This window comes from Gambusia affinis, linkage group LG15 (genome assembly GCF_019740435.1).
Source record: "Gambusia affinis linkage group LG15, SWU_Gaff_1.0, whole genome shotgun sequence".
In the NCBI taxonomy this organism is placed as follows: Eukaryota; Metazoa; Chordata; class Actinopteri; order Cyprinodontiformes; family Poeciliidae; genus Gambusia; species Gambusia affinis.
In genome coordinates, this window is record NC_057882.1 from 22,127,934 (window position 1) to 22,151,251 (window position 23,318).

The 23,318-nt window shown below is 36.9% G+C and overlaps 3 protein-coding genes across 3 annotated transcripts; 2 read left to right on the forward strand and 1 right to left on the reverse strand.

Moving 5' to 3' along the window:
- Positions 1-119: 119 nt before the first annotated feature.
- On the reverse strand, positions 120-5,195 carry LOC122844787 (claudin-4-like). Its single transcript, XM_044140551.1, has 2 exons — positions 4,111-5,195; positions 120-768 (listed from the first exon to the last, which is right to left on the reverse strand). The coding sequence occupies exons 1-2, from the start codon at positions 4,615-4,617 to the stop codon at positions 154-156; spliced, it is 1,122 nt and encodes a 373-aa protein (XP_043996486.1). The 5' UTR covers positions 4,618-5,195; the 3' UTR covers positions 120-153.
- Positions 5,196-13,256: 8,061 nt separating this feature from the next.
- On the forward strand, positions 13,257-14,618 carry cldn3d (claudin 3d). The gene has a single exon (XM_044140553.1). It carries the CDS (start codon positions 13,457-13,459, stop codon positions 14,126-14,128), a length of 672 nt encoding a protein of 223 aa, XP_043996488.1. The 5' UTR covers positions 13,257-13,456; the 3' UTR covers positions 14,129-14,618.
- Positions 14,619-18,590: 3,972 nt separating this feature from the next.
- Positions 18,591-20,159, forward strand: LOC122844790 (claudin-3-like). The gene has a single exon (XM_044140554.1). The coding sequence runs from the start codon at positions 18,687-18,689 to the stop codon at positions 19,329-19,331; it is 645 nt and encodes a 214-aa protein (XP_043996489.1). The 5' UTR covers positions 18,591-18,686; the 3' UTR covers positions 19,332-20,159.
- Positions 20,160-23,318: the final 3,159 nt, after the last annotated feature.

The window sequence follows — 23,318 nt, forward strand, 5'->3', positions numbered from 1 at the left end:
TAAGAAAACTTTAAAAGTTTATTCACTCTAAGAGTCTTGGTAAGATCTTTTTAAAACCTCAAGATGTATTAAAATGTCTACACAACTACACGTAAGGAACTAAATTAAATGTATTTTTAGCTATGTAATTAAAGATCTCTGCAGACAGGGGCCTCACACATAGTCCACATTTGATGAGACAGGTCTTGCCAGGCCAAACTTTGCAGGTATGTAGGGTTTGTTGTCCTTTGGGGGGCAGTTGTTGCAGAGCAGACCTCCTCCTATAAGCAGCAGGGCTGCAGAGCCCCAACCGATGTACAGTGCAGCGCCAAGCTCCCGTCTTTGTGCCGCCGTCACCAAGGGGTTGTAGAAATCCCTGATGACAGTGTGAGCTGACCAGGACACCGGAATCATGATCAGCAAGGCGGTTATTATGAAGATTACTCCAGAGACGATGCAGGCTTTGGCTTTGGATGCCTCATCGTCCATGCAGTTGGTGCACTTCCCTCCAACGATGGCCATGAGAATGCCAAACACGCCGACAATCACAGAGATGATTACCATGGCCCTGGCGGCCTGCAGGTCCTGAGACAGCGCCAGCATGGAGTCGTACACCTTGCACTGCATCTGCCCCGTGCTCTGGACCACGCAGCTCATCCACAGGCCTTCCCAGATCACCTGCGCGGTGACGATGTTAGCCCCAACGAAAGCGGTGACCCTCCACATGGGCATAGCGCAGGTCAAGATGCTGCCTACCCATCCAATAAAGGACAGGAGGATACCAAGGATCTGAAGCCCCTGAGAAGCCATGATGAGCCCAGAGGTGTTGACTGGTAGAAATGAAGATGATCACGTCTTAAATATTATAAAGTCCTTTTTTCTATGTGGGTCTTTACATGCGCCGCAGTCACACCTGTTTATGAACGCAGTTCCTCAACTCTGAATCTTCGAAAGTTTCGGTTGTGAAACAATAAGTAGCCCTAGTTATGATTCAGACTTCAGGGTGGAGTTTCTGTCCTACTGGACAAAAACAGGGGCTAAAACTGAGACCTGATACCTTCAAGCTCTTGTTCATTGTTCTCTCACATACAACCCTCTGTTATTTGAAGCAAGGCTTCAAGATTGGGAACAATGGCTGCAGTTGGCAGCTGTGTTTGTCCATGCACTCCCACACATACATATATAGGTCAGCTTTGGCCTGTATATAAGACTACTGCAGCAGGTTTAGCTAAAAACAGATAGACTCTTTAAAAAAGAAGGAAGGGTGGAAGGTAATTAAACTTTACGCTGAGTCTTAAAGTTTTATTAACTTTTGCGCTAACAAGGATACTTATGTCCTAAAACCAAGATTCCCCCATTCTTTGTGTCGAAACCACACCCTCCTCCCATTTTCTCAAACTGATTTTCACATTACACCAAGGATCCAAGTTACACCACACTGCTAATATACAGCTGCTCTATTTTACCTCTTGATTATCTATTACATGCATAGAAGAAAATGCAGAGTCTAATTTTCCCATTACGATGAGGTAGGAACATTTCAGATAAGAGAACTAAACAAAGATTGTTTTCTCTTTACAATCGTGCATAATTAACCCTTATAAATGTTTACAGTCAGGGAAATTATAAATACATCAACCTCTTTTTATTGTCGCAAAACAAGTAGAAGTAATTATGTTTTTCAAACACAGACCTGGGTCACTTTCTGTGAAGTACATAATTCAGAAAAAGATAATAGATGATCACTTACCGTAACTTCTCTACCAATGAGTAGGTATTTACATTTCACCCAGGATGTTTGGGTCAGGTGTGTTTGTGTCTGTCTACTTGTTTAACTATTCTACTATTTAAGACCTTTTCTGGTATATTTACTATTTAAGATCGTTTCTGGTATATTTAATCTGTCAGACCATTTCTGGTATATTTACTATTTAAGATAATTTCTGGTATATTTACTATTTAAGATCGTTTCTGGTATATTTAATCTGTCAGACCATTTCTCAATGGTCATTTCTCAGATTGATGGGCCTTTTGGGGACCAAAACCTGGTCCAGTACAATGGAAACTCTTGTATAAAGTTAGGAAAAATACTAAAATGAATGGACGTCAATAAAAGGTCCTAATATGGGTAGGAATGCAAACTTGTGTTTGTGTGTTCTTGTATATAAAATGTTCACCAAACAAAGGGAGGAACAGTTTTCTGGTCCTCATTTTTTGTCAAATGTGCTGAGCTCTAGTTCGGTTTAAAACTAAACCTAACTTTAAATTTATATATATATTTATATATTAAAACTTATATATATACATATAGTAGGTTTAGAAGCGTGGTGTAAATTAAGTTTTGGTTATAGGTTAGATTAAAAATATATTTGGAAGGGTTATAGAAAATGTCTGAATTAGTCATAAATGCAGTAACTAAAATGAATGGAAGTCAATAGAAGGATGCCTGTGTGTGTGAATCTTGTCTTACTGCACCTGGCTTTCTGGACAAAGTTGTAATAATTGTTGCAATGTGCAGGTGCAGATGCCTCTCAGCTGACACCTGCACGTTTCCAGGTTGTCATGGTAACCATTTCAGTTCAACTTCCGTTCTTTATGGGCGAAATTTCCAATAAAAGGTTTTGTAAAAAGTTCTCACAAAGTCTTACCTGGTAGATTTAAATATAAGGCACATACATTTACCTGACAGAAAATAGCAAAGATAAACACACAAACACATTTCTTCCAAATTTAAAAAGTAAAAATCAACCATGTGCTGTTTATATTGATATAGTTGAAGTGAAGTGACTATCTTTTTTGTGTTTTGATGTAAAATAATTTTGTTTGTGTTAAAGGAACACTTCAGATTTTTTTTTTGTGTGTGTGTGTGTGTGTGAAATTCTTGTTAGCAGTTTCGTCATCTTTAAGAGGCCAATATGTTATTGACATATTCAAGTTGGCAGGACAGCGAGTAAATCCTCAGGGTGGTAGAAAGCTAAAACTTGATGGATTTTATTAAGTAATTTTACCAATTGAGCATTTATAAAGTCTGATAGTTATTTGAAACTGAATTCAAGTTTAGCAGCGGAAATGCTTTTTAATATGTCTTTGAGATTTTTTATTTCATTTTCTACAAACTCAAATGGCTGATAAATGTCATTTTCTATTACATATATCAGATAATTGTGTGAAAGCCGTACTGGTAGCACAAAATGCAAACCATCGCTTTAAGTGTAGGTTTGCTTGCTGTAGAAAGTAATAAAACTAGTTTGGTGAACACAAACTATCAACATTTTCTTAGTGAACAGAAATATTTGCTGTTTGTTTTAATCTAGTTTTTAAGTCTATGAATCTGTTCTAAAAGTTTAAATTTCTTTGTTCAGAGGCTAAGAGTTTGAGTAAAGGCAGCAAGTCGTTTTGCTTGATTTTCCAGCCGCACCTAAACCTGATCAACAGGAAAGTCAAACAATAGCCTCTTCTAGAATGCTGTGAGGGTATTTCTTTTCAGGTGGAAGTTTGTTTTGACTAAAACTCTGCTGTGAGTAAATAAATATACATTAAAATTACAAAGTACAATTTACAACGATTTTTAAAAACATTTATTATTTCCAGTGAAAGAGTGTTTTATCAAGTGAAAAACTGAAGAAAATATCACAGACTAGCTCATATGTAAACAAAAGCATGTTTATTTACAGAACATCTGTCGCATAAAATACCACAAAAGGTAGATAAGAAACATTTCACATTAATGTGACCAAAGAAAAATTTACAAACACAATTAAAAAGTCATCAAAAACACACATAATTGTGTAAATATGCCATTAAAGAAACACCTATTTATGGTTAATATTCATTAACCATAAATAGAAGTAATGAACATGCAGAATGAATTTTGTTCCAGAAGTGTGGTTCTGATCAGGATTATGTTTTTAGCATTAGCACAGCCAAACCAGCAGCACCAGACCATCTGTCCCACTCAGACAAGCCAGAATCAGTTTAAACACGGCCTGCACCTGGAATGCTGGAGTATTCGGACATAGGGGGCGTGTACACAGACTTTCCAGCCTTGTACTGCGCAGAGTGGCCGGTTGTATCTTTGTGGGGGCAGCTGCTGCAGAGCATTCCTCCGCCGATCAGCATCAAAGCAGACGCGCCCCAGCCGATGTAGAGCGCGGCGCCCAGCTCTCTCTTCTGGGCCTGGACCAGCATCGGGTTGTAAAAGTCCTGGATGATGGTGAAGGCCGTCCAGCTGACAGGGATGAGGCAGAGGACCGCAGCTACGATGAACATGATTCCAGAAGTAATGCCCACCTTGATCTTTGCATTCTCATTCTGCACACAGTTGGTGCACTTCCCCCCTGCTACGCAGAGCAGGATCGCCATGACGCCCACCATGATGGAGATGACCACCAGGGCCCGGGCTGCCTGGAGGTCGGAGCTCAGGGCCAGCATGGAGTCGTAGACTTTGCACTGCATTTGGCCCGTGCTCTGGACCACACAGCTCATCCAGATCCCTTCCCAAGAGATCTGTGCCGTGACAATGTTGCTGCCGATGAAAGCAGTGACCTTCCACATGGGAAGGGCGCACACGAGGATGGCGCCGATCCAGCCTATGATCCCCAGAGCAGAGCCCAGGATCTGGAACCCAGTAGAAACCATCGCAAAAGGGGGATTCTTTACAAAATAAGCTTCAGTCTTTAGAAGGTCTTTGTCTGTCTCTTCAGGCGTGCTCTGTACGATGCTTGATGGTTTGTGCTCTCTTGTCTTGTTGATGTTGATGAATGGCTCACAATTCAGTAGAGAGTTGGTACAAAAGCCTGAAGGGGGAGGAGTTGTGGAGTAAAACAGCACATCCTCCTGAGTCCTGGATATGCAAGTCCTCCCCCACCCACTCAGGAAACCATCAACCTGTTTATACTCTAAATCTGAACTATTTTCATGAGTTTATCTAGGAAACTCCCTATAAATGCCCTTTCCAATGATAATCAATCTAAAATATCCAAAACATCCCATTAAAAACTGATGTTCACTGTAGATTTTATTGTTTGTTGTTTATCCATCCCGTCCCCCAACCAGTCTCACCTGAAGGTGGGCGGAGCATCACCCTCAGCAACAGGTGATTCACATGGTTTTAATTTCACCTTTCCTACAGGATGACCAAATATGGCCATATGGGTTTGTCATATTACACATTCAAAAACTATGAAAGATGTTCTGATCAGATCACAAGCTCATGGTGTCACCTTTTAGTAGTCAAATGTAAAATATTTAGCAGCGTGATGAATGTTTTGATCGATTGCTGGGTAGCAACAGACTTTTTTAGTTTTTTACAATTCCTTTTTTCTCACATTTGTTTGTATAGTTTGTCAGTCATGACATAACACAGCATGAGTTTCTATTGTTATGTGTGTTTCTACTCATTTTTCCTGAAACATAGATGAGGTTTGCGTTGTAATGATACTATTTAGAAATTTTACAACTGTTTACAACCATCTGCTGTTCGCCCAGAACCACATGCATCTCTACCTCTGGAAACCATTTGTAAAGGGTTTAAAATAAACAAAACTTTTATTGTAGTAGTATTCTCTCACTTTAATTTGGGTGCTTTTATTTTCAATGGTAAAATATTTAAATGTTTAATCATTAGAGTGAAAAGTGTCAGCATGGTTCTAAATAAATTTGCTGTACAGCTGAAAGGTCGGACCTGAGACCTAACCAGCTGAAGTCTCCTATTTGGGATAAACAGAAAACCTTTTGATTATGTTGTGATTTTAACTCATTGCTTTACCATAAAAGCTCCATTTATAAAAGTCATTGTTATCAACAGTAAAGTATGTGACTTTATTGAATATTATTCTGAGATCCATTAGAATAGCTTGCATATTGGGTCTTAATGTAGAGCAGAAGGTATCAAGTACAAGAATCAACTCAGAGCAAAACTTAGAAAATACTGATATGTACTTAAAAAGGAGCTATAAATTTTTAAATAATTCACATGTTCCGCATAAATGCATTTGATAAAGGAGACATACTGCTTCATTAAATTATTTTTTATTTATCCATGTACTCAGAAGTCAGATTGTTTTCCAGCTGTAAAATCAAACTGAATGTTCTTTCTGGAAAGTTGGAGGTCCCACATCTTACAAAATAAATACCAAAATTTAATGTATCTGGAACCCTTTGACTATAGAAAGTTTGTGATAGACTTTGTTTTTAAAGTCTGTGTAAACATCAAAGTAACTTTGACATTACATCTCAAAAACTGTATTTGTTTGTGTGTTCTTGGTGTTACTAAAACAAAGCCATGAATATACTGCCTGAAGAACGAAACTCTGAGCCCACAGAATGGAAAAATAATTACATAAAAGACTATTTTTAATATTTTCTAGGACAAAAAAGCATGTTTGATCTAAAGGGGAGGTCAAAGTTGAGATAGACTCTGTGTGTGTTTTGTGGTTTAAACTGAGAGCTGATTGTGTCACGGATGTCTGAACCTACAAGAATGTTTTGTTCACAGAGTTTCACTGGAAAACATCTTGAACTGCGAGTGAAATTGGTTTGAATGATGAACAACATCAAAGAGCTGTTTGTGCGATGGTGGATGGGATATCTGATCTTTTGGGCACTGAACTCTTGTTGTTTGGCTCGTCTTTGTGCTTTTCTCCACTGTGACCAGTAGGAGGCGCCATTTTCTCTCTTTGTCATCTCTTTGTACACTGGGGCTGAGAACCAAATCAGTGAATATAATTTACCACGGATCTTTACGAAAGTATCAGCTTTAGCTCCCAATCATAACTGGGCAGAAACCAGTTACTTGAGTAACTTTTGAAAGAATGTACTTTTTACTTTTACTTGACAAATTTCATTATGAAGTAGCGCTATTTTTATTTAAAACATTTCTGGATTCTCTATCCACAAATTCACCAAAGACACACCCGCAGTTTTTGCTAATATTTTATGAGTTTCATAATGAAATAAATTTATTTGGAAAAATTTGTTTGTTTTTTTGTTTTTGTTTTTTCTTGCCTGATTTTGTTATTTTTTTGTTACCTATATGAACTCTTCTCATTTTCATCCTTAAAATACCAAATTTATTAACTTTCTATTTTGGTCTGTCTGATTATGTCATTTTTAAAGATTAAATGATTGATAATTTGATCAGTATCTCAGTACTTTTCCCCAAATACTTGTTTTTTAATTGTACTTCAGTAATTCCTTGGATGGCTACTTTTTATTTTTATTTGAGTAAAAATAGATTGAAGTGCTGCTACTTCTACATTGTCCCTCATATTTAACTTTGTTCCATTTCTGTCTCATCTCAAATTAATCTACATTTCAAATTCTCATATTCAGTGATCAACTTCTAGGATTTCCCAGTTTTATTCATTTTTATTCCAACAGACGAACAGATTGTGAGGACGTCCCTGTAAAGAAATGTAGAGAACCAGTACTGGTGGAGGGAACCAGTACTGGTGGAGGGAACCAGGACTGGTGGAGGGAACCAGTACTGGTGGAGGGAACCAGGACTGGTGGAGGGAACCAGTACTGGTGGAGGGAACCAGTACTGGTGGAGGGAACCAGAATGGATTCAGATGTAATTTAAAGTCCAGCTGGGGTTGAAAGCAGCATCACATTAGAGCAGCAGAGTTAATTCACCATTTTCTTCTTTATTATTTATTCTTTGTTTATTTATGTTGGAAGAATGTTAATGTGTAAAATCTGAAGAATTAGGAATGTAGCCAAAATAATACTGAAAGCTAATTCACAACAAAATTGCTGGATATTTTTAAAACATTATTCTAAAAAATAACTTTTTTATTTTTATTTGGAATTAATAACATTTTGGAGAGTTGATTCCTAATATTGTATTAATTGGCTTTTACAGTAACTGATTAATGGGGATGGTGGTGAAAAATGTCCATGGAAAATGATTGGCAGGTTTGTCTTCACCACACCAGATTTTATTTAATTTATTTATTTCAAACAAGTTTTTAAAAACAAGAAAACAATCAGTAGGGCAGAGAAAACATGTGCTTTTATAACCCAGACAAAATCATTTATCACTAGTTTTCTGTTTGAAAAGGACTAGGAATAAGTGAATACTTATTTAATCCTCTTCCTTATGTAAATTTAATGAAATATATTACCTACCGAATCAATAATCATCAAACAGTTGCTAAATACTTCTGTTCCTTCGTCGATTTCCAGATTTTCTTACCAACCTGTCCTTCCTGTTTGCCTGCTGTGTACTGACATGTTTCCAGCTTAGTGTGATAACTGCGTTACCAGAAGTTGCATGTTTAATCACGCTATCTGAATTTTTCTTAGCAGTTTCCCAGATAGATAAACTGTTCATTAATACAGTTTGAACTTGGACATGTCTCATACTTTGTTTTACTGCTCTGGGAGTTTGGGATTATCTAACCTTCTAAAAATCTTGTGAAACAAAGATGCAAACAAGTCCATGGATCATCCTGGTGCTAACCGAAACTCACTCATGCAGCTATAAAGATAAGCCACCAGTGAAACTCAGCAGCAAATCTTTTTTCAGCATGAAATATGGAGGAAATGAAGGGTATTCATGAACAGAGGAACTTTAGGTTACCCAATCAGGATTTTAGTTTACAACAAACACATCAGTATTTTTCAGCCAGTAAGGTGATTTTATTTATATATCACATTTTCAGCAACAAGGCAGTTTGACATGAATTAGAAGGAAATGCAAACAACAAAAGACAAGAAGGGAAAGGTCAAAGGTACAAACAAAACTAAATATTGGTTCCCCATGCTTAATAAGAGTAAGTAGTCAATAATTTATAAACTAATAGGGTTTTCTCTGGATCCTAAGCTTGTTCTGCATTAGAGAGATATAAAACTAAATGTTGGTTCGAGTTGTTCTCGGTTGGTAAAGTATAACTAACAGGAGTTTAATGCTCCGATATTAAAAGTATAAAGCTCAGTCATCCATAGTTTAAGTGATTTAGCTGTTCTCTTTTTTCATGTATATGTAATGAGGATCACATGGTTGTCAGGGAAAGCACGTCTGCAGTGCTTCAAATCTTTCTCCTTGCAAAACAAAAGTGCTCTGCTGGGTTTAATAAGTAACACAAAGCTGCCAAGTGGCCTGACAAACATCTGTGGCTGCCAAGCTCAGCTATAAACATTACAAGCATGCAGTTCATTCTCAATACGTTAAAAATGATAGAAAAAATTATGTCACTGCCAAGTAAAGAAATGAGAAGAGTTCCCTTACTGTGTAACAATCAATGTTTTGTACTTTATCTACAGAAAATCCTTTAATTTTAAAGGGTATACAGTGTACAACTTTTCCTTTGTGTTGTTTAGCCATTTACTTCACTGTAGTTATGTTCTTTTTATAAGTGAAATCAGGAAAAGAAGTGAGCCCAAAGTGATATTATGTGTTCAATCAACACATCACCCCAAAAAGTAAAGCGTTGATAGCAAAGTTTTAAATTCAATAATCTTGTAATATATAAAATATGACTGTGTATCACAGTATGACGCTGCCTCGGGAAAATCCAAAAACTAGATTGGGAAAATCTAAGAAACCGTGAGATGTTTTGTGGAGCAAAAGAAACTGGGTCAGTCAAAGAATCGTGTCGTAATTTTATGTGGAAATGGTTGAAGGTAAACCTCTTTAGAGATAAGATTAGTTTATCATCTAACATCCAGTTTTCTGGTTTACTTTCTTCCTCTAAGAATAAAGAAATCGTACATCCATGTAACTGACGATTTATTGATTTTGTCAACATGACTGGTTGTCATTAGACTTTACTCCAAATCATCAATGGCGTTCCTGTTGGCATCATTACAACCTGACACTTCTTTATCTTGTACACGGGGGCATATTATCACACTAATATTACATCAACAGAGCTGCAACGTAAAGACTAACCTGCACACGAGATAAAAAAGCAGCTTGAGGAAAGAATGATTGATGAAAAGAGTCGAACATAGTTCAATTATTTAAATTAGACTGTAAAGTTATTTTTAGTGCATGTTTGAACATGAAGCAGTTGGAAATTGATTGTGCAATATTATTTATTTTTTTTTTCCAAACTTTGTTTATTTGGTTTTTAACAAGAATTGCATAGCCATACATTTACAATGTGATACATATAAAACAAACCACACAATTCCCTTGAGTTATAAAAACAAAACAAAAAACACAACAAAACGACCTCCAATCACTCCCAGGCAATAAGATAAAGTCATAAGAAAAAGGACACACACACAAAAAAGTTTTGAAATAAATAAAAATTAAGATGCATTCTGCTACACCTAAAAAAAAAAAAAAGTACAGTTTGTGCCCAGGAAAGTAAATACGGAACCATAAGAAAAGGAAAATCCGAGAAAAAGGACACAGGATGAGCAGACAAATACATACACGAAGGACTAGACTGGGACAGAATGGAAATTAACTTGACCAACCAATCGTAGTAATGGCTGCCAGATTTCTGCAAATTTGTCAGAGGAACCCCGTAGTGACAACCTAATTTTTTCAAGGTTAAGAAAATAAACAATATCCCTTAACCAAAGTATGAAAGAAGGAGGTTGTGGTGATTTCCATTTAAGAAGAATTATTCTCCTTGCAATAATAGTCATAAAGGACAAAGAATTTTCTTGGGAAGAGGACAAAGGAGATGGCCCCGAAAACACCCCAAACAAAACACTCTGGGGGTTCGGATAAATTTTTCTGCCAACCACTTGTGATATAACGACAAATATCTCTGTCCAAAAGCTCTTCAGCTGGGGGCACAACCAAAACATGTGTATAAGGTTTGCAGGAGACTGTTGGCACCTATCACAAACTGGGGAAACCGTGCTATAAAATTAAGACAGACGAGGCGCAATATTATTTTTAATGACCTACTTTCATTTCATTGACAGCTTGCTCAATATGTTGCACTTGTTTGTCTGGCTGACTGGCAACGTACTGAACATAATTACAGGGGCGTTTGTTAATGTTTATGTTGTATACCAAGTTACGCCCAAAATCCTACTACTGGCAGGTTTAGGTTGTTTTAATCCTGTTTTAAAATTGGCTAAATTGCATTCGTTTTATTGCATACTGCCTGTATTTTAACTCAAATTACTTTATGATTTAATATCAGACCAAAAAACAGAAACAGAAAATGGTGCCTTCTTCTGAATGAATATATTGTTTTACTGCAATGTAACTTTGTTGGGTTAGCATTATTGCATTATTGCATTATTTCATGTTGTGCAACAACACAGCAAAACTTGTCACAAATTGGCACATGACACTGAAATAAATCGGTTTTATAATGGACACCAGGCATCATGTTTTTACGATGGGTCTGGGCTGTCAGCTCACAGGTAATTAAAATGTTGGTTTTTAATAAGGAAATGTGAGCCATGCAGAAGGAAACGTTTACGTTCCAGTGTTGTAACATTATTAGCTGATAAACCTTAATGGAAGATAGCTGCCACTCCTACTGTTTGACCTGTGTTTCGAGGAATGCAGAAATTCAAACAAAACAGATGTTTATTAATCTGCAGCTATGTTTAAATAAGGTTTAAATATGGTTTCATCATATTTACATAAAATTCTATAACAAGTATCATTATGTAACTTATTTTGAAAAAGAGAGAAACAGCTTTTGTTCGATAAAGCATTTTAGCAGCATTGGTATACACCTAAACGTAATAAAAATATAGAAAAGATACCTGCTAAATTGTTGGAAAAATGCCTGAGAATTTCATACTTTTCTGTCATTTATGTCTACATACATCGCAAGAGTATGAGTCTGGATTTCTTGTAGTTTGTTTTTGAAACATATTCTGGCCTAAAGGTTTTTTCTTGCAACATGTCCAAAGAATATGACCTAAAATAATTACAATATAGTTCTTAAGTTTGAAATGTCCTTCCAGGCAAGACACTTCATTTCTCCTTTAAAATAAAAAAACTTGCTTTGAGTTAATCTGCCGATGGACCTGGTACTTTTTCATCATTATTAAGGAATTATTTACTTAAATTGATCCCCTGCACCTTGCTTGAAGCCTACTTATTCATTTTTGTCTTGTTTCTAAAATACTAAGAGGGTTACACTAGAAAAATGCTTGGTAAGATTTTTGCTTTTTGAACAACCTGATGTTCACTAGAGCTTAAAAACCACATTGCTCATAGTTTATACCTAAATATTGAGAGGGGTGATTTTTCTGTGCCATGGTTCCTCAGTGGTTTCACAGTTTCTGACTTCATATTAAAGATGTACACTTTTGTATCTTCATATTTTTGTGTTTTCAATGCCAGAGATAATTCACTACACTTACTTTGCTTCTTTGTCAGTATTTGTTTTTGTATCTTTTTATATTTAGGGTGCAAATAAGAGGTACTAAGGGTGTTTTAGTTTTAAATTTGGGTTAAATGTGGTTCTGAATTAAATGCAGATCATTTTTTACCTACCATGAGGTTTCCTACCTACATTAGCAACTTATGGTTCAAATTAATGTTTCTATTAGCAAATGGTTGCACATATTTATTTTAGTTTCTTGGGTTTGCATCCAAATTAGGATCAAATTGAAGCCTGAAATTATAATAATTTGTCAAAGTGTTTAAAATCTAACTAAAATGCAACTTTGGGTGTGAAACAGCGATCCAGATCATTTAGCCCATAATTTCAATCCTCCTTATCAAAGACATTTTCTGATTATTCTCCTTTTACGGTTAAAGAGGATAGATGTACACAGAAACCAGAGTTAAACTATAAAAAATATTTTTAGATGCTGGTAGTTTGCCATTAACTACAGATGCAGGTTAAACCAGAGACTACTGTAACATCTTGACAAGGCAATAAAGATGTGATGTAGAGCTAACAAATTCAAAATTAAAAACTGAAAGACAACAGAGGATGATAAAATGTGATTTAATATTTACCCTCCTGTCTGCCTTTTCAAACTGATACCAACACGTCAAACATTCACATAACTTATAAAGATTGTTTGTGCATCCAAAACGGTTGCTAAATGTCTCCCGTCAGGCACATAAAAAGCTTCACTCTGGTCATTTATTACCTACAGGCAGCAATAAAACAGACCCGCCTAGCACTATCACGGGCAAAAGGTTTAACCTTTGAGAGGTTCGTCTAAAAGAGTCCTGAAAAACAGCACCAACACACCCAGGTGATAAAGGAGGCCAAGGCCCAGAAGGCCCCTGATTGGCTTGGCTTGACCAGTGAAGTCATCCTCTGTAGGAGGGACAGGTCAGCTTAATACAACAGGTTTATATCCGGCACACAACAGTTCCTCAGGAAACGTCTGAACCAACAGACTGTCGTGAAGCTTTTCTCGGTTGAGCAGTTGGAGACATTTTTTTTTTTGAGAAAGCAAACCTGCTGGACAAAAACCCACCGAGACGGATTAAAGTGGAACTTTAAAAGAAGTCTTGGAGGAAGATTGGAAAGAAGAGAAATCTGACCTCAGGAGTTGAAAAGGCCGGGTAAAAAGGCGAAGAATGGGGTCATTTGGACTTGAGCTGACTGGCATCGGCCTGTCAGTGGTGGGCTGGCTGCTGAGCATCGTCAGCTGCGCTCTGCCCATGTGGAGAGTCTCTGCCTTCATCGGCGCCAACATCGTCACCTCTCAGGTGTACTGGGAGGGTCTGTGGATGACTTGTGTGTTTCAGAGCACCGGCCAGATGCAGTGCAAGGTGTACGACTCTATGCTGGCCCTCCCTCAAGACCTGCAGGCCGCCAGGGCCCTCACCATCATCACCATCATCCTGGGTGTCGTGGCGCTCCTCATCTCCATGGTGGGAGCCAAGTGCACTAACTGCATCGAGGAGGAGGCCGTCAAAGCCAGGGTGATGGTGTCCTCGGGCGCGGCGTTCATCACGTCAGCCTTAACGCAGATTGTGCCCGTTTCCTGGTCTGCACACACCATCATCACAGAGTTCTACAGTCCAATAGTCCCGTCTGGGCAGAAGATGGAGATCGGAGCAGCGTTATACCTGGGATGGGCCGCCGCAGCCCTGCTCCTGATCGGCGGTGCCCTCCTCTGCTGCAGTTGCCCCCCACAGGAGGAGAAGCCACTAAGGTTCACCATAGCGCCTCACAGCCGCGTAGCGTACTCCGCCGCACCGAGATCAACGGCCCAAAGCTCCTACACCAGAAGAGACTATGTCTAAAACGAGCCAAGAAGTCAAGAAAGGGTTGAGACAAAATACCAACTATTATTTATGCATTTTCTGGAAATTTATGTTTAACATCATGGGGAAAAAAAAAAAAAAAAAAAAAAACACACAGATCTCATCTTTTTTAAAATTGGAACCAAAAATATTCATACATGTTTTTATACTCTAGAAAGATAGTTGTTTACATATCAACTTCTCCAAAAGAAATTATTTTATATAAATATATCTGCTCTGAAGGCGTTTCATTGGAAATGAGCTGAGCATATGTAATTACACTGTAACTGGAGGAAATGCTCATGTTTTTTTGTTTTTTTTGATGGACTTGCAAACCAGAAACAGAAGCTGCGTCACAGCCGAATGAAAAGAAAGAAGGTCAAAATGGCGGAGTGAACTGTGAGGGAAGTCTTGTGAAAATCTATTTGGTTTGCTTAAGATGTGCTTTATTCCAAGTTTTTAATCTCCATTACAGTTCTGTTTTACTTTCCATGTGTTGTGACTTTTAATTGTTGAATCTAATGAATTTGACATTTGTTTAACAGAATTTATGCTCAATATTGTCACATTTTCCTTCATTTTTCTATATATAAACCTTTAGAAAAATGTCAATACAAGGGAAAATACTTCGTATTTAGATCTACTAATGATGATTTTAAATAACTTAAAGGAAATAAAGAAATTAAGTTTTTTAACAGTGTAACATCAATGAAGCCTTTTTTATGTTTAATTTTTGACATAATTTAACAGCTCATTTTGTCAAAGCAAAAAAGACAAATGAGAGCATAAACTACAGATTTAAATATTTTTCTGTAAACGTATAGAAATCAACATGACCATAACGCGTAAAGACGACTTTCTCATTTACAATTTTTTTTTCATTTTAGTTTTTTCTTAAATAGAAAAAAAAATCTTAAGTGTTTTTGGTCTAATTTCTAGTGCAAATATCTTAGTTCTGTTTTACTTCTAGTGTACTAACTTACATGCAACTTTCAGCAAGTTATAGGAGCTTATTTAAGCAAATAATGCTTTAATATTTTAAGTACTAGTTTCACTGGCAGATTAGTTCACATATGACAAGACATTTCTCCATGTTATAAATAAAATAATCTACCAGTGAAACATCTTTTTCATCAGTGATGTGATGTGATATGTGTCACATGTGCACTAAAAACTAGATGGAAAAAAATACTTGGTAAGACTTTCTGCTGTGTTTTTAATGGGGGTTTTATGCATTGTTTGGGGAAAAACACAAAGTTTATGTGTTTTTCATATGATCACATGATGAGGTTTATGATCTAGTAACAATTATCAGAGATTTGATTGTTTCCTAATCCCAAACGTGCACTTTGTTTTCAGTTTGTAGATTTAATAGTGATTCCTGGAGGCTCTACAGAAGAAGAGGAGGAAAATCTTTCAGTTCTCAAACTAGTCAAAGTTTTAAGAAGTCATAAAAGGTTGTGTTTAAAACTTCCCTATTTGCTAAAGCTCGTAGTTAGAGTGGCTTAGGAGATCCTTGGTTAGGCTGCTGTATTTGCATGCTGAAACAGAAAAACTGGAATCTCTCCCAGTCTCCCCCGTTGACTGAACAAAAATAATTTTTACTGTTGTTGACAAAAAAAAAAACCATTGGAAGTTAACATGTAAATAAAACAATTTTAAAAGCAACAAAGACATGAGAAATAATCCATGTTACATCTGTCCTGATTCAAAAATGATTCGGTTTGAACAGCAGTATAAATTATCTGAATGACAGAGCATGGGGACCCCAATGGGTAGCAACGGCCCTTCACTCTGAAACATTCTCCTACTGCTCTCCAATTTTGGATTATTTGCAGTTATTTCAGCTTTTAATCTAGAGTTTTCTTTCTGTTTTTTGTTGTGATAAAAATTTGATCTGCTCAGAATATAGGATTGAAGCAAAATTAATGACACAATGCAAGCAAATTTCCACTATCTGCTCCATGCTCGTCCAGAAGGAGTGAACGCTACACGTCAATGACTCAATGAAGATAGATGGGAAACTTTTTAACCAATTTAAACATTAAACTGAATTTATTGGTTAAAAAATGGATCAAATAGGGAAGTATATAATTGAAATGGCTTTTTTTTGCTACTTTGCAAAGTTGACTCCATACATGTAAGGAAATAAAAAATTTGTAACCAAAGTGGAGACAAATTGGGCGACAACACGCTTTCCTATCACTTCACTATCAAATACTAAAGCTGAAGCTTTAAAAAAGAAATTGAAACTTCTTCTAGTAGCGTTAAGTTCACATTATTTGATTTATTTTGCTTTTTTCAATGCAGAGGGTGAAATTGTGTGACATTAACTGCTTTTATTTTGAAAGGAGAGCGTAAAGGAGGGCGCCATATTGCCTTGCACCGCTGCGCACCTCAAAATTGAGAGCGGGCTGGCTTTACCGTAATTTCCGAAGAGAGCTAGCATGATCGCATAACATCACCAGCGATACGAGTAGTAGATAAGTACATATTAACCTACTAGAAGGCTCAGCCTGAAGCCCTTCTGCGGGGCTGATAACCGCTAATAACGGTTATTTATTGGGCTGATAACGTCCGAAGCGTGTGTGAAAATCAGCAAGGTGATGTAATCACATTTGAGAAACTTTTTGGTGTCTGCTGCTTTCCGGATATCAACTATTTTTGGATTTGAATAGTCAAATGATTTGACTGCGGGCTCATGGCGACGTCATCACTTCAACACTTTTTCTGGTTCCAACAACACAGAACAAACATCTGTGAGCTTTCAGAAAATCTCTTTCAACAGAAACTATTCAAACTAGTTGGGAACGGAACATTAAAACGAATGTCAAACTCGTGATTACTTTGTTCCAAAGTTAGCATTTATCAATGTTTAAGGAAGTTTTAAACACTTTTCAATATTTTAAAAACGCTACATGTTTATGATAAAAGTAGATAATATACTAGTATTTTATAGCGTTAGCACTAGCATGTGTTTCAATCTCTTATTAGTTGATAAACTATCAAGAATTAAATGTAAGGAAAAATGCTAAACTGGTTTAAAAACCAGTTTTATTTATTATTCAACACTGGCGCTAACATTAGCCAACGGGCTTATGCTCTTAGTCATTTTAAATGTATTTTCACATAAACATATTCATGATGAAACTACAAACAGTCTCTATCTGTTGGGCTCATTTGTCTTTGGGATCTTATTATGGCTCTGCACTCAGAGCGGGTCATGAGACTGTTTAGTGTATTTTAATTGTCAAAACATTATCTTTATTTTCCTTAAGGGATTAACTGGTAGGTCTGACACCTTGAAACACAGATTCAATATTTCTGACAATAATGCCATTTAATGTGTGAAGTGCACCAGTCTCTCCATATGTATATTCACATATATTCACAGAATTAGAGAGTTTTTAAGATCTGCTCAAATGTCATGTTTGCTCAGTTTTTTTTCCCTTTGTCAGATGTTTGGTTAGAGTTTAACCAATACTGAGAAGATTATATTCCCTGTATGCTAAAGGTGTCTTTAGGGAACTGTTTTCCTTTGGCTCCTATTTGTTCTTGGTGCAGTTATTCCAGTTTGAGGCAGAGCTTTGGGATGCTACCAGTTGGAGGAAACTATGTTTGCACCATCATGAGAGAAATACTTTTCTCTCTTTGTCACAAAGGATATCCATTGTAAAACATAAGTGGAGTTTGCTTTTAAAATAAAATGCAAACTCGTTGCCTCAAAAAAATCAAAACTTAAAAATGTTAGTGTCTTTAAGTTTATAAACTCAATTAACTTGATCATTTTGAATAAGTCGTAATGACATAATAGCAAACAAAACTCTATTGTACAAACCTAATTAATTCTCTTTACTTATAAAAAATATATTTAAACTGGTTGCCTCAAAATGTTTGTTTTCATTAAATTAATGACATGTTATACAAAGAAAACTCCTTAATTGAAACAGTTTCTGCTTTCTATTTGTTTCTTTACTCAAACTTTGACAGAAAATATAGAAAGCAGTGCTAAGATGTATAAGATGAACAAGTTAATGAGAATTTAAGTTTTGTTCACTTGAAATCTTTTATTAAAGAGAATATTTGTTTTATATAACATAGCCTTTCGTTCGGTTGAATCTGCATGTAAAATAAAAGTTAATGTTCTTTTTTGATCTATAAATTTTCCCCTCTGTACAGATTTCTGTTTAATCACCCATAATAATATATACGCAGCTCCTTGGAGAATAAAGGTACAGTAGGTAATAAAAAGTGGATTGTTCTTGGAAGCCAGGAGTCATTTCACCATCGCCCATCCCATAACCACATCACTAAGTGACACCCTGCCACCCTCCTTTCTCTCCTCTACTTTGCTCACCATTACCAGGTGGAGGTTGTTTGTTTTTTCTGTATGTAAAGACAGCCTCCTGTTGACATCATTGCCACTCCTCTTTACTCCCATGAGATATAAAGGATCCGGTTTCTGTGGCAGCATCCAGAAGCTACATCACAGGTGCTCTGCTCCCGCTGAATAACAAAGAGTCTTTGTTCCTTGAAAAACTCTGAAGATTCTGCAAACATGTCGATGGGTTTGGAGATTGTGGGCATTGCCCTTGGATTCCTTGGGCTCATTCTTGCGATGGTGACGTGTGCTCTCCCAATGTGGAGGGTGACAGCTTTCATCGGCGCCAACATCATCACTTCTCAGGTCATCTGGGAGGGCTTGTGGATGAACTGCGTCACCCAGAGCACAGGTCAGATGCAGTGCAAGGTCTATGACTCCATGCTAGCCTTGACTCAGGACCTCCAAGCCTCCAGGGCATTGATGATCATCGCCGTTATTCTCGGAGTGTTGGGGGTCATGATCTCCATCGTCGGAGCCAAGTGCACCAACTGCATTGAAGACGAGGGAGGCAAGGCCAAAGTGATGATCATCTCTGGGATTTTCTTTGTTCTCGCCGGCATTTTGGTGCTGATCCCTGTGTCTTGGTCTGCCCACGTAATCATCCGGGAATTCTATGACCCCTTGTTGATGAGTGCTCAGAAAAGAGAGATTGGGGCTTCGCTCTACATTGGTTGGGGTTCAGCCGCCCTGTGCCTGATTGGAGGGGCCATGCTGTGCAGCCGCTGTCCGCCCAAAGACAAGTACAAGGCACCTCGGATGGCGTACTCCGCCCCACGCAGTATCAGTGCTGGAGGGTACGACAAAAAAGACTACGTCTGAACGGCCCTGACATGTCTGGGAAACTGTTAGTTGTAGTTCTGTGTTTTGTGTGTTTTGCTGTCTAAAAATCACAGAGTGAGCCCCTCTAAAGACTCCGACATGAAGAATTTGTGCAAATGTTGATCTTTCTCCCGTCCTTTTGGTCAAAATGTTCATTTCCATCCTCTTGGTTTATTATGATTCATTAGAATAGGGGCCTGTTTCCCTGCTTAATATTATCTTTCAAGGTAAAAATATTAACTACTCACTCTGTTGCTGTAAAACAGACAGTCACACCAGCTCCTTGCTTGTGTTGGAGTTCAGCAGCGACGCGGTGTCGTGTTACACTGAAACTTGCTGTTAAAACATTTTGTGTCATGCCCCAACAATGACAAGGAAGAGCTGGCTCTCGTTTTACATGGATTTGTTTGCGGGATTGTTCCTTGTGCACGGCTGTGTGTGCTTTTTGCATGTTATATTTGCTTAAGAGGGTTTCAGCTGAGACTGAAACTAAAGATGGATCACTGATATTCATTTTATCACTGTCTTTAGTTTCACTGTGTTTAAAAAATATATATTTTCTATTTTTTGTTTTTAAAGATGTATTGAGCATTCACTGTGGGGTAACATTGCAACTTAATGTGTATTTTGAATTTAGTCTTATTTACACTGGTCAAACAAATATTCAGTGGACATTTTTCTTGTGTCTTTATGTTTCCTTGTTGTTTTATACAATGTTGACTCATTTACAAATGTTGGCTCAGTTATTGTTGTTGAACCTGTAGAAAGAAACAAATTCACATTTTATAACCTTATCGAACATTTCAATAAAAGTCTTTTTTTGTTTAATAGAAAGTGTGTGTGACCATATTTAGAGAGCATAAAGAACAAAATAAAACAAGAAGGCGATGAAAGGCAGCTAAAATGCATCCTAATGCCTTCAAAATGAAGTTTTCTGACAGGAAAACACATTTTAAAACTTTACAGATATTATTAGATTGTGCTACAAAATACAGTTGAGGACTGCAGTTTTAATTTATCTCTATAGCGATGTGAAAAAAGTTAGAAGGTTAAGTTGAATGCTACAGTTCAAATAAGCTAATTCATAGCTGAAGAGTAAAACTGATTATTGAAAAGTTGTGGCTGAAATTTCAGTGAAAGATGGATATACAAGAAAAACAAATGCACTCCACACGTTTCAGATTTTATAAAAATGTTAACTATGTACCATTTTTCTGCCCCTATGCAATTATACACCACTTTATGTTTCATAAATCACATAAGAGCCCAATAGATGAGTTCAAATACTTTTACAAGCTACTGGTACTTAGTTTAAAATGTTAAGTGATAAAAAATATTTTAAAATCATAAGATTTTACAAATAAAGTTAACTCAAGCAGAGAGTGAGAACAACTTCAAGGTTTGTTGAAACTTTTGGAACATGAGCAAAGGGAATATAACGGTGAATCATTTCTAATAATTGCAGATATTTCTGAGGTTTTTTCACAAAAGTTTTGTCTCTTTTTAGCTATGGTTCTCCCTTTTAAAAAAAAATAAAAAAATTAAAAAATCACTTGACTTCCTTTTGCCCATTAGGTTGATCACTGTTTTCATGGAAAGGTTTTTGTGTTTAAGTGACATGATCCACTCTAGAAATTAGGTCAGCAGAAGAGAAGTAGCAGAGGAGAAGTAGAAAAAAATCAAAAGGTTATCTTTATTAGGTGACACAGGTGGCAGCACCCTGCAGCAAGCAGATCCTGAGTTTGATTCCCCGTGTCTGTACTTCCTCACACAGTAAAAATGTGACTCATAGTTTCACTGGTGATTCTAAGGTGCTAGAAAATCAATGCTATATTTTAAAAAGCATAATAAAATATGTAAAAGCAGCAGTGAGGAGTAATATTTGAGATGCGTCCTCGTTGATATTTATCTTCACAATTAAAACTTTTTTTCCTTTTCTGACTTGACCATAAGCAGGTGTTGAAAACAGATGTATGATTTATTTTTTTTTTCTTTCGTACATCACAGAGTAAATTAGATTCAGATAAAACTGTGCTGACAGTCAGGAGATACCCCGGGTCCATTTTAGAATCACATGTCGTCTGTATCACAAACTTTTACAACTTTATCTACAGGAAACATGCAGACACTCACAAAATGCAGACAAATATTACATACGATGCTGCTGTAATCTGATTGCACCGGGTCACAAAGTGGAATTTGACCAAACTGTGAATAAGTTGCAATAATCATTTTCTTTTTAACACACATTAATCTAAATCCATTTTATATTTTCACACTGCTGTGTACTTCCTTATGCACCTTGTTTTTTCTTGTCAGTATGATCTTCATTTGGAGACAAATAAAGAGGAAGAGCAGCATGACAATAGGAAAAAGTTCACTCAAATATCACATTTGCATGTCCACTTCTCTTTCCATTGAAGAAAGATAGAAACAGAAGTAGAGAAACATGTGATCTCGACAGGCGACACAAACAAGATTATTGGCTGAAGTCCAATATTTTTCTGATGCAGACGGAGCGAAATATCAGCGATCCGCTGATGAACGGAAATGTTGTGATAAACTATCAGTAACAGGTGTAATTATGGTGCACTTTAAACATGCTGTGTTATGACGAAGTGTTGGAAATTCAACAGAAGATGCTTGAAAATGACTAATGAAGTAATGCAAAGGAAAAATGATTTGTGGTTTTAATTTTTTTGAAAAGTGTAGTTTGCATTGATACTTTGTAGATCCACCTATCAAAGCTACAGTTAGGGACATAAATTTTGACCTTTTCAAAATAGTTCAGATCACTCAGATTGGATGAAGAGCAATCATTAATTTTCAAGTTTTAATACACACTTTGGACTTTTTTAGTCCAGGCCTTCTGGTCTCTTTATGTTTTCGATCACATATGTCAAACTCAAGGCCTGGGGGCAGCTATATATTGAAAAATTAACAGTTTAATGGGTTTTGTCAATATATTCTGGCACAACCGGCCCATTAAGAGCATTCAGATTTTTGATATGGCCCAAAACGAAAGTGAGTTTGACAGACTGCTTTAGATGTATTAAGTATTTTCCCCCTTGTACTTCACATACATGTTGCTTTGTGGAGTGTTCAAATGTAGAAAGCTTCACAGTTTATAAAAAATTTTTCAGGGACTCTGTATCTGATAGCCGTCTTTTGTTGCTTCCTTTCTATGAGGTTCTTGATAACCTTTGTTTTGATGGCAGAGCTTTCAGCTGTATTTCATCCTAATCTTGATCATGTTAGATATTCTTATGGAGTTTTGCAATGTACTTTATGACTTAATTAGTTAACATCCTGTCTACATACAATAATGATACACAGGGGCGCCACTACATACTTTCTGAGATGTATGTGAACATGTCATCGGCGCCTTTCCCCCCCATATTAACTTTTACAACTCATCTTTAATTAAAGTGTCAATAATAATAAATGTACATATATGTGAATATATTGCTCCCTACGGGGCAATTTAAAAAGAATGAAACAAAATTCAGGGCAATATTTCATCATTTAATATATTTAATATATTTTATATATTTCTGTTAGCCTGTGTCCAGAACCGCCTGTGGGCTGCAGGTCTCAGGCTTTTTGTTAGCATGTTTTCTATCATTCTTGTAGCTTGTTAGGAAGCCTGATCCAAACTGGCAACCCACATTAATAAAGTGGTGAAATAATATTGACCACAAAACACTGTATTTGTAAATGATATCAACATTTTTCCTACACAATCCTAAGCAGGATGCTGCCCTTCCTTTTTCGTCGCTTGGTGAGATTTGACACCTTGTTCGGGCCCATATCATCACCATGGTGACGATTTACAGCATGTTTCATCCCTGAAGACACGTTTCCTACAGCAACAAATGTTTAGTCGCAGCAGCACAGGCCACCCTCTCAGTCATTTTAGACTGATCATTCTGTTTTTTATGGTCTTAATGTGACAACCAGGCTTGCAGAATAGACAAACACGCTTCA

Excerpts from the sequence above, each read along its gene's own strand:
- LOC122844787 (XM_044140551.1), bottom strand. The coding sequence starts at position 4,617 with ATGGTTTCTACTGGGTTCCAGATCCTGGGCTCTGCTCTGGGGATCATA. Across the intron at positions 769-4,110 it reads CGCTCTACATCGGCTGGGGC|ATCCTTGGTATCCTCCTGTC; the intron begins GCGTCTGCTTTG and ends CAGGGGCTTCAG.
- LOC122844790 (XM_044140554.1), top strand. The coding sequence starts at position 18,687 with ATGTCGATGGGTTTGGAGATTGTGGGCATTGCCCTTGGATTCCTTGGG.
- cldn3d (XM_044140553.1), top strand. The coding sequence starts at position 13,457 with ATGGGGTCATTTGGACTTGAGCTGACTGGCATCGGCCTGTCAGTGGTG.